Source organism: Pangasianodon hypophthalmus, chromosome 15 (assembly GCF_027358585.1).
Source record: "Pangasianodon hypophthalmus isolate fPanHyp1 chromosome 15, fPanHyp1.pri, whole genome shotgun sequence".
Classification (NCBI taxonomy): Eukaryota; Metazoa; Chordata; class Actinopteri; order Siluriformes; family Pangasiidae; genus Pangasianodon; species Pangasianodon hypophthalmus.
Window position 1 is genome coordinate 24,369,922 of NC_069724.1, and position 14,272 is coordinate 24,384,193.

Below are 14,272 nucleotides of genomic sequence, written 5' to 3' on the forward strand. Positions count from 1 at the left end.
AGATCTGAGAAATGTAAATGCTCTGTTTCATACAACACACAAACACCAGGTGAATGTGACAGTACACACACACACACACACACACACACACACACACACACGCAAATGTGTGTGTTTAGGATGCAGATGTTTAGTTCAGCGCCTGAGGCGTGAACTCTAATGTCTAATCTATTTCTCTGGTGTGTGTGTGTATGTGTGTGATTCCAAAAGGTTAAAAAATTAAACTTTTGAAACAAATATTACAATCTAAATTATGTTCAGAGGATGTGAAAGAGATGATTTTCACAGATATTGGAAATATTTATATATTTCAGAAATGGGAGATCTGCTTTTTTAAATTTATTTTTTCATTCCTAAACACACTCTTTATCCTGTTTTTATTATTTAAAAAAAAAAAACATTGCTTTACTTTGGATTTTGTCTAAAGGTTATATGAACTCTCCCATGTGAAAAAACACAGCTCAATAAGATCCTTTAATAAAAGATGATGTTTCAGACGGTGTTTATTAAAGACATCTGATTTAATTTCACGAGTCTGAGGTTTTGTTTGTTTGTTGAGTTTTATTTCCTTCATTAATGCTGGTGTTAACGACTGCTAAAGGCACTCAGGTTCGGTGTTTAGTTTTGTAAACACAGCAGCACTGAAATGAGTCGCTAAACTACAAGAGCTGCGTTAATCGACAATAAACACTAGCTCTTATAAATCAACTGCAGCCTATTGCCATCTGTATGACGTGGTGAATCGGGACGAGGCCGGGCTAAGTGCCGTAGCGGTTAGGGAAAGTGGTTAGGGAAAGGTGTTAGATTTGAACGAGCCCTCGAAAGAGCCCTAGAATGTTCTAGTGGTGCAGTGTCCTCTTATTTTGAGAAAGTGTTAGTTCAGGGTTGATTTGGAACGGGTCCGGGCTGAGCTGTAAGGTCCAGTGGTGATCCGTCCTCTGTAGGGGGAAGGGAAAAGTGGATTAGGGGTTGATTTGGAGCAGAACCTTAGAGTTAGGTTCAGTGTTGAACTATTGGTCTTAGTAGAACAATTCATTCGGGGTTGATTTGGAACAGAACAGTCTGTAACGCCAGTGCTGTCCCGTGTGATTTGAAACCCAGCCCGACTGAGTGCTGATTGGTCCTTCCGAGAGGTTTTAGGGGGGAAGGAAAGGGAATGGACTGATTTGGAACAGACGCAGTCTGTCAGGCTCGGTGCTGTTTTCTTCTCTCATCTCCTCTCCGTGTAGTTGTGCAGCGCCTGATCGAACACGGCGAGGAAGAAATCGGCATCGTCTTTAGTGACGCACATCGGCGGCTGGATCCGGAACGTCTGAGATAGAACGGAGCGATCAGGGAAAAGAGGAAGAATAGATTAATTACATTTTATCTATCATTATATCATAGGGTTTTTATACATTATTATACAATGCCAAAGAAAATGCTCGTTTCTGATTGGCTGAAGGTTATTCTCTTTCATCAGGACACTTCTGATGTAGGACCAGTAAATTTGTTGGAGTGTAACCATGACAACAATCATACCTGTCCCCGCCCCCTCAGCACCCCCAAAGTCTTACACAGTCAGCCATGTTTCCATCATCTTTACCTGTCCGTAAATCCCTCCTCTGCCGATCAGCACGCCCATGTCCTTCGTGTCCTCCAAAATCTCAGTCATGGCATCGGAAGGAAGAGGATCTCGACTCTCCTTAAAAAATATATAGATATCAAGACTTGAAGTATAATGATTTCAATATGAAGCTTTCATTTGCATTTTTGTATAAACTCTAAAGTTAGAGTTAAACTAGTGTAAAGTTAGAGTAAAGTTAGAGTTAGAGTAAAGTTAGAGTAAAGTTAGAGTTAGAGTAAAGTTAGAGTAAAGTTAGAGTTAGAGTAAAGTTAGAGTTAGAGTAAAGTTAGAGTAAAGTTAGAGTTAGAGTAAAGTTAGAGTTAGAGTAAAGTTAGAGTAAAGTTAGAGTTAGAGTAAAGTTAGAGTAAAACTAGTGTAAAGTTAGAGTAAAGTTAGAGTTAGAGTAAAGTTAGAGTTAGAGTAAAGTTAGAGTAAAGTTAGAGTTAGAGTAAAGTTAGAGTAAAACTAGTGTAAAGTTAGAGTAAAGTTAAAGTTAGAGTAAAGTTAGAGTAAAGTTAGAGTTAAACTAGTGTAAAGTTAGAGTAAAGTTAGAGTTAGAGTAAAGTTAGAGTAAAACTAGTGTAAAGTTAGAGGAAAGTTAGAGGAAAGTTAGAGTTAAACTAGTGTAAAGTTAGAGGAAAGTTAGAGTTAGAGTAAAGTTAGAGTAAAACTAGTGTAAAGTTAGAGTAAAGTTAAAGTTAGAGTAAAGTTAGAGTAAAACTAGTGTAACGTTAGAGTAAAGTTAGAGTTAGAGTAAAACTAGTGTAACGTTAGAGTAAAGTTAGAGTTAGAGTAAAGTTAGAGTAAAACTAGTGTAAAGTTAGAGTAAAGTTAAAGTTAGAGTAAAGTTAGAGTAAAACTAGTGTAACGTTAGAGTAAAGTTAGAGTTAGAGTAAAACTAGTGTAACGTTAGAGTAAAGTTAGAGTTAGAGTAAAACTAGTGTAAAGTTAGAGTAAAGTTAGAGTAAAACTAGTGTAAAGTTAGAGTAAAGTTAGAGGAAAGTTAGAGTTAGAGTAAAACTAGTGTAACGTTAGAGTAAAGTTAGAGGAAAATTAGAGTTAGAGTAAAGTTAAAGTTAGAGTAAACACATAACAAAGCAAAAAAAAACTTCATCTTCATGTTAAGGTTTAAACAATTTCCTCACTGGAATGTTATGATGAAGCTCTTCTCAGCTCATGTCTGATTAATTATTAACTGCAGTTTCATAACGTGGAAAAAGGGATCAGCTCATAAACACATGCAGACACACACACACACACACACACGCACGCACACACGCCTGAGAGTAACACTTCATCAACCCTCTGCCTGCTTAACCGTTCCCCAACCTTGCTCAACAATTAAGTAAGGAATAAAACATCTTTTATTTATTAAATATAAATAAATTCCCTCGTTCTCTTGAAGTCAATAAGAAAAAAAACACAGCTTGTCATGTCACTATAAAGCATAAACAACTCTGATACTGGAGACTCCTTCTGTAAATGTTAAGCAAACATCTCCACACAGAAAACAACAGAATCGATAACGTACTAGAAGGAGTGCATTAATATTAACTGCACTACTGTCAGAGCTGTTGTTATAGAAAATTAATCAACACCTTCTGACCAATCACACTCCAGAACTCAACAGCAATGTGTTGTAATAAATACTGAATAATAATAATTTCTTGAAGCTATGTTTAAAGGGTTATACGTATTCGAATACTCTATCTGTGCTCTGCAGCCTATGTTATTCTGCTAGGAAATTAGCAATGTGGCTAATTAGTAGGGCAGCCAGTTAGCATGCTAGATAATTAGCAAAAGGGGAAGCAACACAATATAAAGATTTTTTGTGGTAACTGCACAGAAAGAGAAATACACTGAATCTCACTTTGTCTTTGACCATCTCCACGCCGATGTGCAGTCCTTTTCCCCGAACGTCCCCGACGATCTCGTACTTATCTCGCAGTTTGGCGAGTTCCTTCAGCAGATGTGTTCCTACTACGGCACAGTTCTCCTGGATCCGGTCCTCTTTAATCGCCTGACACACACACACACACACACACACACACACACACAAACTAACTGCTTGCTTTGTTTTCCATGTCACGTTTATTTCCTTATTTGGAAACTACACTAGCTGTGTCTCAATCTGCGTACTTTGTGTACTTCAGTGAGAGTAGTGTACTGCGCATGAACACACAGATGATGCTCTTCAACCTCTGAGAAATCAAACCCAAAAGTTTTTCCCAACTTCCTTACATTATATTGCTACAAGTGCTGAGAAATTATACTTCAGTGGAACAGTCCGGCCAAAAATGTACTCGATTAAGAGTAAAGAGTTACTACGTTTAAGTAAAAAGTCAATGTTTTTAACTGATGAAATGAAACAGGTCACAGAAGCAGCTGAAGTCTAAATCATTTTTTCTACACTGATGAACCTATAGAATATTTCCCTAAAGAAACTATAAAAATGGCTCTTCCTTTTGTTAGCACTCTAACCGTGGCCGTGGATCAGTGCGTACTCACATCCAGCACGGCCGAGGCGATGCCGCAGGCGACAGGGTTTCCACCGAACGTGTTGAAGTGCAGTCCTTCAGCAAAGGGACGAGCAATTTCTGCAAAAACGGCCAAACGGGGTTTCACTGTAGTTCATTTAGTCGAGGTAAATATGGTCATGATCTCGACCGAGAGTTTTTAAAAATAATGTTCTTGTTCTTTCTTTTCACAGAGTTTGACAAGAAGAAAACAGAAAACTTCTTTAGCACAACGCACAATTCGTTAAAGTCAAGTCTCACCTCTTTGGTTTTAATTTATTTATTTTTTTTATTTATTCATGGTCAGAGATTTCCTCTTTTTTGACATCTATGGATAAGCTCTAGCAGTGCTTAGCTAGCATTGCTGTTACCATGATTACCATGGCAGACATGCGAGCCTTTATTCTGACCTTTCATAACGGAAGTGGCGAGAATTCCTAATTCTTTAAAAACCGGACTCACCCTCGCTCGTGACCACAGCCCCCATGGGAAATCCGTTAGCGATTCCTTTAGCCATCGTCACGATGTCTGGAACAACGTCATGGGTCTGAAAACCCCAGAAGTGACTTCCTGTGCGTCCGAAACCGGTCTGAACCTGATACAGGAACAAAATCTCAGAATCAGACGCTCTTTATACAGTAACACATACCTGACACAACAAAGAACACACAATACATGAACGATATAATAATAATAATAATAATAATGATGATGATGATGGGAATGAGGTGATGTTTATACCTCATCAGCTATACATATTCCACCTTTTTCTCTCACTAGCTTGTAGGTGTCTTTCAGGAAGTTCTTCGGGTACTGGACAATTCCCCCTAATCCCTGCAAAAGAAACAAGAACAGGAAGTGATGTGTTGTCGTGAGGTTCTAGCAATTTCCAAAGTGTTTTATTCCTCTTATACCACCACCTCTCTTAACGTTAATAAGACTCGCAAGAATCTCACCTGTCCTGAAGACTTTCCAGTGGTGGAAAACTTAAAGTTACAGCTTTACCTCTGCCTGACACTGGAGACTCCTTCCATAAATAAATAAATAAAATAATTCTCTCCTGTTTATGTGGCGCTTACAAATTCCATACAAGTTCATGTGAATGAGCTGTTTCTATAGAAACAATAGTCTATTAGAATGAGCTATTAAAGTATACATTACTAGCATTAGCATGTTTAGCAGTGCTAACCTGAATGGGTTCTGCGAAGAACGCAGCGATGCGATTGGGTACGCTCGTAGCGAAAACGTCCTTCAGCTGCTCGATGTACCTGTCATTGGCCTGGCACTGATCTGTGATCAGAACACAGTTTAAATCTCAACGCTGAATTTTAATGACATCTGGTTCAGCTATTTATAATATATTAATAAATAGATATGTGCAAAAGTTTGTGTACCCATACACATTCAACTTTCCAACTTTTCATTAACTTTAGAGTGATTTGTTTTATAAAGTGAAAAAAAGAGAAATGATATCAGTCCAAATGATTCCCGAATGCTTTGGATTGTCATGTTGTTGCACGATACTTTACATTTTTACACTTTAATTTTTCTCTCTTTCTTGTTGCTAAATTCCAAAACATTTTTACACCTTTCTCTTAACCTCACATTTCATTTTAACCTTTTTTTTTGTTTGTACTTTTTCTTTTTTCCCATTCAAACATCACGGGGGTGTAAACTTTCTCATCTGCATGTAACTGTTTCCTCTCAGGTTGGAATCCAATCCAGCTATATAAAAATAATAAAATAAATGTTTTAAAAAAATGATTTGTGTTATTATTTGTGGGTTTGGTACTGTGAGTTTATCTGTTTGTCTATTTATTTAACTATTTTTACATTTATATTTATTTTTTTTAATAATTCAGGCACATTATATCAAATATTTTTAATTAATTAATTTTATTTATTCATTTATTTTAATGATTGCTTGATTTGTAGCTGGTTGTCTGTGTATTTATTTATCTATTTTCAGATTTATATGCTTTTTAAAAATATTTCAGACACACTCTATTGTTTTATTTATTTTGTTGGTTGAGTGGAGGCTGTTTGTTTATCTGTTTCCATATTTTTATGCTTTTTTTAATTTAAATATATTTCAGAAACATTTCAGAAACATTCATTGTTTTATTCATTCATTCATTTGGTTGACTTTTATTTATTTGTTTGTTTGTTTGTTTATTTGACCATCTCGCAAAAAAGTGGCCAGTTGTGGTCACAGCTGGAATTCAAAGCACAACCTTTACAGCAGGCTGAATCTCAGTTCAGATCAGTGTTACTTTACTTTTGTGTGTGTGTGCGTGTGTGTGTGTGTGTGTGTGTGTGTGTGTGTACAGATCTTATCCTGAAGAGTTTTACTGTCTGTTTGTTACGCTGTGTAAACACTAATATAAACTGGCGTGACTGCGCTCGTTGTATCTGCGTTTCTCAGTATGATGATGTCACTCTGCAACGGACGGCTCGTTTTTAACATCAGAACAAACTTTTCTGAAAAAAGTTAATGTTTTACACTGTAATAAAATCTGACCTTGTACTAAAGTCCAAACAGCTTTTACTGAACTCAGCACAGAGACCCCTTTAACTGTAAAAATAAATTAATTAATTAAATTAAATAAATAATAAATAGCCCATACAGTAAAGATTTAATTTTTAATTTATTTTAATATACTCAAACTATTAAAACATTAGCCTCATTATTTAAATCTGTTGAATAATATTTTGGTCATTTATTTGCGCCATTACGCTTTTTATTCCACTCACAGGACACTTTTTTTTTATAATTAATAAATTATTGTAATGGATTTAATGAAGTTTGGATTAAACCCATTCGATTTAAGTGTCCAGTCAAACAGGCTAAAAACTATAACATTTATAATTAAATTTATTATTAAATATACATAATGAATATAATAATACCATCATTATTTATTTTATATAATATAATCATTACATTTACAATTCAAAATGTATTAATTAATCTATTTAATTCATATTAATTCATAAACATATCATTAAAATTATTTTTTTATAATAAATACAATTTTAATAATGGTGGACTGTGAGTTCAACTACTGTCACAAAATTAGAAGAAGAAAAAAATCACAGACCCCCTGATTCATGGAACCCATTTTTTTTTGTAACCAGTGTGTGTATTGTATGTGTTTGTGTTGTTCTGTAAAGTGTGTGTGTGTGTGTGTGTGTCTGTTTGTGTGAGAATAATCCTGGCAACTCAATGTCTTATCATATACACGACTAAAAACATCACTGTGATGTTTACATCACTATGTACATAGGACCTAATGATTTATTTTATAACATTTCTGCGACTTTACGAGGACGATAAGGTCACAAGAGACACGAGTCCTGAAGGACACTGGTGACAGTATCGAGTTGTTGTGTTAAAGTTAATATGAAATGCAGGGCTAAGAAATTATTAAACTGCAGGCCAGTCAGCATGCTAGAGTGTGTGTGTGTGTGTGTGTGTGTGTGTACCAGGAGAGCAGCTGCACTCTCTGACTGTCTGAACAGGTGAATCTCTGCAGTGACTCCCACCCCACGGCCCCCTGAACACATCAGGACACATGGTCTGAAAAAGAAATCGTAACTTGCTCATGTGACTCAGGAGGAAAATTAGATCAAAACAGGAAGTGGTGGACAGGAAGTAGGGGTCACATGGAGCTGTACGTACATTATAGCAGCCCAGGCTGGAGGGCACTGGGTATTTATACACTGTGTTTGAGGTCAGACCCATCGTTAGTGGACTTCCGCCATGATAGGAACCTCTACAGCAAAAATAAACGCACAAAAATTCATTTAAACAGTAGATTTAGTGAATTCAGTGATTACTAGCTGTCATTAGAAATGACTAGACACTACTACATCATTTCTTAAAGCAACTAAAGCTTGTAGCCAGACACGCTGATGACACACCAGATAGGTGTTGAACGGAGGATGACTGCTGTATACGTTTAGAGATTAATGATTTTGATGAACCCTTAAAAACTGATTAAATAAAAAATAATAATATAAGCTGTAGTGTTGACCTCAGAGTGATGGCATCAAAGTTTCCTGTGTGTAATCTCGCCATCAGCAGAGCCAGATCATTGGCCTCAGAGCCACTGTTAGTCAGATACACTACCTAGAAACACACACACACACACACACACACACACACACATACAAATGAATGTCTGTGGATATTAGATGAACACATTTCGTAATTTGGCAGATGCACCTACTTATCAACGCACAAACAGCGATGTGTGTGTGTGTGTGTGTGTGTGTGTGTGTGTGTGTTTGTGTGTGTTACCGGACTTTATTGATATAGAGATGTCCAAACCCAAATCCCAGCAATTTGTGAACTTTGTTCTCTCCCAACATTCCACATCGTGAGAACAATTTTTAATCCTGTTTAACATTTAGTTAAAAAAAAGGGTAAAATAAAATCCTTTTGACCTGAAATGAACATTTACAATGGTAGTGAAAGCATGACTCTGTGTGTGTGTGTGTGTGTGTGTGTGTGTGTGTGTGTACTTTCAGAGGTTCAGGCAGAAGTGAGACGAGTTTCTCTGCGTATTCCTGGATCTGAGGATGAATATAAATGGCTGAGGTGTGCCAAAGATACTGCAGCTGCTCCTGCGCAGCTTTCGTTACTTTCCTGAAACACACACGCACACACACACACAAATTTGACACTGCAAATCATCACACATTGGTAAAATGACAATTACACTAATTAAGACGTAAAAGCTTTACATTAAGGAACTGAACATTGAGCAGGTTCCAGTTTAAATGTTCAAATATTATTCAATAAATCAATAATATATGAGAAGTAGTTTTGCATATTATGCAAATTAGCTCAAAATCATACTGGTTGTGTTTAATGGTTATTTTTTCTTTGATATAAACCAAGCCTGAAAAAAAAGAGTTTTGTCTCTACACCTCTCCGTTCTCCAAGATATTTCCCAAAGCGTAAATGCTTCACTATAGCGCCACCATCAGTCCAATCTCACTTGCCTGAGTCGTAGCAGGAGGCAGTACTACCTACTGACCAAATTTAACATCTCTAACACTTTCAGACTGGTCTGCATGGTTCTTTATAGGGAAGAAAAAAAAGAAGAAGTGGTGCTTGGACCCCTAAATATCCTCTCTATAGGATTTTAAACAATGGCAATTAAAAATCAATCCTCAGATGCACATAAGACCAGCATTAGATGTCAAATTAAATAGATCTTTTTTTTTGCATTTTGGGTTCTTGCTTTGAGTTTTCATTTACCGCAGAGCGGAATTTTAAAACAGCAAAATTGGACTAATCCTAAGGCAGATACAAGCTTACGGATGGCAGTGTCCCAGGCTGACGGTTGCGACCCCCGCAAACATGTCGAGATAGCGCGACCCGTCCACATCCCACAGCCACTGCATGAAACCCTGATGGATAAAAAGTGGCTTCTTGTAGTACGTCACCTTCATCGTCATGGCATTACAGTTCAGCTTCCTGATCTCCAGCATCTGCTCCTTACTCATCCCCTACAGAGACAAACACTCAACTTTAATATTAACAGAGCTCAACTTTAAAACTTAACTTATAAACTTAAAGTTATAGCTTCACCTCTCACTGAAACTGGAGACTCCTTCCATAAATGTTAAATAAACTTATTTCTTCTTACAGAAAACTTCATCACAGCAACATTTATATGTTTTTGTTTTTTTAACGTTTATTTTTTTGTAACAGTCACATGTAAAGATGTAACTTTAAGTTGTCCGACACAGGAAAGTCTTCAGGACAGAGAAGATTACACGTTGCGGTTTCGGTAACGTTACACCTCCCACCGCCTCAGGTAGCGCTGCTGCTTTACCTGGTACGTCTCAGGTGTAAAATTACAAGAGGGCATCTGGACTCGCAGGTTCTTCATCACGTCCTCCTGACGTAACGCACCTACACAAGGAAACATTCAGAAACCGTTTCTAACATTATTTTGTGTGAGATTTGATGACTTTTGAAGTGAATGTGATGAATGAGACATAGTGCCAGTGCTAAACTGGTGTAAAGAGGTGTAAAGGGAGTAAAAGGGGAACACTGGGTAAAATTATTTAATTTAATTAATTCATGTATATTCAACTGTAGTTGTCTGCTTGTAAATAGACTAATAAAATGCTTATAATTAAACAAATTTTGACTTATACCAGTGATAAAAGTCACATAGGATAATAAAGAGCATGGTAATAAACATGTTGTACTTGTAATAAATCACAAAATCTCTTAAAATGTTAATAAACCTTCTAGTTTTTATGTTTTCTGCCTGTTATAGAAATCACATAGGCTAATCACAAATGCTAATAAGCATGCTAATTTTGAGTGTTCAATCACATACACTAGCAAAATGCTAATAAACAGGTCTAATGCTAAATCTGACATGTTCAGGGGTACATTAACACTTCAGACACGGGTCATTGCTTCATTTTAAGTCAGAATTCTGTTACAAACTTCACATTTTTCTTTGTTTTCTGCATAATTTTGCATAAAATATTAGCAGAAATTGAGAATACTGATGCTTGTGGTGTGGGTTATGATTCAGATCTGTGTGAGACTGAGTCAGTTTAGTCCTCAAACAGGTCAAAGCAGATTTTCAACTTTTTATTGGTATTTATATAAGATATTTATAATTTATTTATAAAGCAGCGCCGTAGAAATTCTTGATTTGTCAGACGGATGCGCAAACTTGTGTGGAATCAGCTCTAAAGCTTTGGAGTCGACTCTCAAAAGACTTGAGAATCGATTCTTTCCGTGGAATACTAGTGCAGGGAGTTGTTCATCCAAAAGAGTCGACTCTTAATTCCTAACGCCTGGAATCAGAGAATCGACTCCTTTTTGTTCAGTAAACTCTTAGTTTACTGTTCAGCTGAATCCTCAACTCTGCATTTCCGTGGCATTAATATAACATTTTACACACTGTGTGCTGTTTTAAAGTGAATAAAACACCTCTTTTAAGAGGTATTTCACTAATACAGCATAATCTACATGACCTTAGCACCGGTGGTGAAATTCCGTTACCATGGAAACCTGTGGCGTTTTTTCAGTCTTTGCTTTTTCTTTCTTGTTTTCTTCTTTTTCTTTGCTTTTTTTAAAAATACAAAATAGCTATGGCGGTGGAAAAATTATGGTATTTAGTTGATCAGAACAGTGGTAGTTAAAATACAGAGCTAAAATAGGGGATAGAGTTGGGTTTTCTGGCTATTAGCATAGCATAGCATACTACCCTACTACTGTACTACTGCGCTATGTAGTATGCTAAGATAATAAACATACTTCTGTACTAAATAGTAGGGTAGGATAATATATAACATATACCCACACTATATACTAGTACTAATATAAGTACTAATGTAAAATACTATATACTGCAACCGAGTAAACTGATATTTGTGTCATATTTAGACGGGAGCATACTAGTTAGTACGCTAGTGTGCAGTTTGGCACTTTGCCATTAAATCTCTTCTGTTTACACGGTAGAAATATCAGAACCAGTGTTACACAAACTAGTCAACTCTCTGAGTAACTCTCTGACAGGACATTGAGGTTCTTTAAATGAAACTGCAGGGATTTTGGCAGAAAAGCACTCACCAGGTGGTCGGTGGAGCTGCAGCACAGGACCGAGCCCATGGCCGGCTCTCCTGGCCCACCGAGGAGCCTTCACTCGGGCAAAGCCTTTAAACATGTTTACAGAGAACTGCAGGAGTTTTCTCAGAGACTGAAGATGGGTAAATGTGAGAAATGGGTTTCTGATAGGCAGAATGGGTGGAGAGAAGTCCACTAATGATAAACTGAGAGAGAAAAGCTGTTCCAAAGGTGAAGTTCAGCTGCTTTAAGACCATGTGTTAGAGCTGGGGGTGTTAAAGGGGCAATAAACCCTGCAGCTCTTTCCACCAGGACTGATCTGGTGAGAAAGAAAGAAATATATATATATATATATATATATATATATATATATATATATATATACATACACACACACACACACACTCATCACAGAATAATAACTGTAGAACTTCTTACATGTCCAAAAATGAAAAGATATGCATAGTCCAGTTATTCGTTTACTCAACCTGTATAAAGCAGACTTGTTAAAGGAACAACTTCACCAAAATTGAAATTTACCCAGTGTTCCTCTTTAGTCCAAATGTAGTCGATCAGATAGATATGTCTGGTGTGTGAATTTTGCTTTCTCTTATTTTGCACTGGAGCTACGAGACTCATATAGCTGACAGGTAACGGACACTAACAGCTACCAGTTTAGCCTCGTGTCTAAATGATCACACAGTCAGTTGGCATGTACGCTGAACCTGATCCTCCTTCCTCAAGTCACTAAATCCAAATGACTCTCAGTCATCTGCTGCTCTCGCACATTTAGCAGGTGAGTGTTTGAGTCAGTCGATCTCCCTGTCATGACCTGGAATCTCTTCTCTCATTCGGCAGGTTGGTGAATCTTTCGCTCTTCTCTTGTGCAGTGGGTCAGTGGGGTTTATTTAAATCAGCAAATGTTTCTGTTGTAACCAAAATTCGCTCTTCTCTCATTCATCAGGTCGGGGTTTGAATCAGTGAGTCTCTCCATCATGACTAAGATTCGCTCTTCTCTCATTCATCAGGTCGGTGTTCGAATCAGTGAGTCTCTCCATCATGACTGAGATTCGCTCTTCTCTCATTCATCAGGTCGGGGTTCGAATCAGTGAATCTCTCCATCATGACTGAGATTCGCTCTTCTCTCATTCATCAGGTCGGTGTTTGAATCAGTGAGTCTCTCCATCATGACTGAGATTCGCTCTTCTCTCATTCATCAGGTTGGGGTTCGAATCAGTGAGTCTCTCCATCATGACTGAGATTCGCTCTTCTCTCATTCATCAGGTCGGGGTTCGAATCAGTGAGTCTCTCCATCATGACTGAGATTCGCTGTTCTCTCATTCATCAGGTCGGTGTTTGAATCAGTGAATCTCTCCATCATGACTGAGATTCGCTCTTCTCTCATTCATCAGGTCGGTGTTTGAATCAGTGAGTCTCTCCATCATGACTGAGATTCACGCTTCTCTCATTCATCAGGTCGGTGTTTGAATCAGTGAGTCTCTCCATCATGACTGAGATTCGCTCTTCTCTCATTCATCAGGTCGGTGTTCGAATCAGTGAGTCTCTCCATCATGACTGAGATTCGCTCTTCTCTCATTCATCAGGTCGGTGTTTGAATCAGTGAGTCTCTCCATCATGACTGAGATTCACGCTTCTCTCATTCATCAGGTCGGTGTTTGAATCAGTGAATCTCTCCATCATGACTGAGATTCGCTCTTCTCTCATTCATCAGGTCGGTGTTTGAATCAGTGAGTCTCTCCATCATGACTGAGATTCACGCTTCTCTCATTCATCAGGTCGGTGTTCGAATCAGTGAATCTCTCCATCATGACTGAGATTCGCTCTTCTCTCATTCATCAGGTCGGTGTTCGAATCAGTGAGTCTCTCCATCATGACTGAGATTCGCTCTTCTCTCATTCATCAGGTCGGTGTTCGAATCAGTGAGTCTCTCCATCATGACTGAGATTCGCTCTTCTCTCATTCATCAGGTCGGTGTTCGAATCAGTGAGTCTCTCCATCATGACTGAGATTCGCTCTTCTCTCATTCATCAGGTCGGTGTTCGAATCAGTGAATCTCTCCATCATGACTGAGATTCACGCTTCTCTCATTCATCAGGTCGGTGTTCGAATCAGTGAATCTCTCCATCATGACTGAGATTCGCTCTTCTCTCATTCATCAGGTCGGTGTTCGAATCAGTGAGTCTCTCCATCATGACTGAGATTCGCTCTTCTCTCATTCATCAGGTCGGTGTTCGAATCAGTGAATCTCTCCATCATGACTGAGATTCACGCTTCTCTCATTCATCAGGTCGGTGTTCGAATCAGTGAGTCTCTCCATCATGACTGAGATTCGCTGTTCTCTCATTCATCAGGTCGGTGTTTGAATCAGTGAATCTCTCCATCATGACTGAGATTCGCTCTTCTCTCATTCATCAGGTCGGTGTTCGAATCAGTGAGTCTCTCCATCATGACTGAGATTCGCTGTTCTCTCATTCATCAGGTCGGTGTTTGAATCAGTGAATCTCTCCATCATGACTGAGA

At 37.9% G+C, this 14,272-nt stretch overlaps 1 protein-coding gene across 1 annotated transcript; it reads right to left on the bottom strand.

Moving 5' to 3' along the window:
• Nucleotides 1–485: 485 nt before the first annotated feature.
• On the bottom strand, nt 486–12,416 carry agxt2 (alanine--glyoxylate aminotransferase 2). Its single transcript, XM_026929134.3, has 15 exons — nt 12,272–12,416; nt 11,738–12,050; nt 9,972–10,051; nt 9,452–9,642; nt 8,650–8,773; nt 8,160–8,254; nt 7,805–7,898; nt 7,609–7,702; nt 5,312–5,412; nt 4,864–4,956; nt 4,585–4,717; nt 4,115–4,203; nt 3,477–3,626; nt 1,586–1,684; nt 486–1,312 (listed from the first exon to the last, which is right to left on the bottom strand). Exons 2-15 carry the CDS (start codon nt 11,829–11,831, stop codon nt 1,211–1,213), a joined length of 1,539 nt encoding a protein of 512 aa, XP_026784935.1. The 5' UTR covers nt 11,832–12,050; nt 12,272–12,416; the 3' UTR covers nt 486–1,210.
• Between the last annotated feature and the right edge of the window lie 1,856 nt (nt 12,417–14,272).

What these genes read in the sequence shown, in the direction of transcription:
- agxt2 (XM_026929134.3), bottom strand. Translation starts at nt 11,831, where the DNA reads ATGTTTAAAGGCTTTGCCCGAGTGAAGGCTCCTCGGTGGGCCAGGAGA. An exon ending in TTACACCTGAGACGTACCAG is followed by an intron (nt 9,643 to 9,971) that starts GTAAAGCAGCAG and finishes TTGTCTCTGTAG; the next exon opens with GGGATGAGTAAGGAGCAGAT. An exon ending in CCAGCCTGGGCTGCTATAAT is followed by an intron (nt 7,703 to 7,804) that starts GTACGTACAGCT and finishes TTTCTTTTTCAG; the next exon opens with ACCATGTGTCCTGATGTGTT.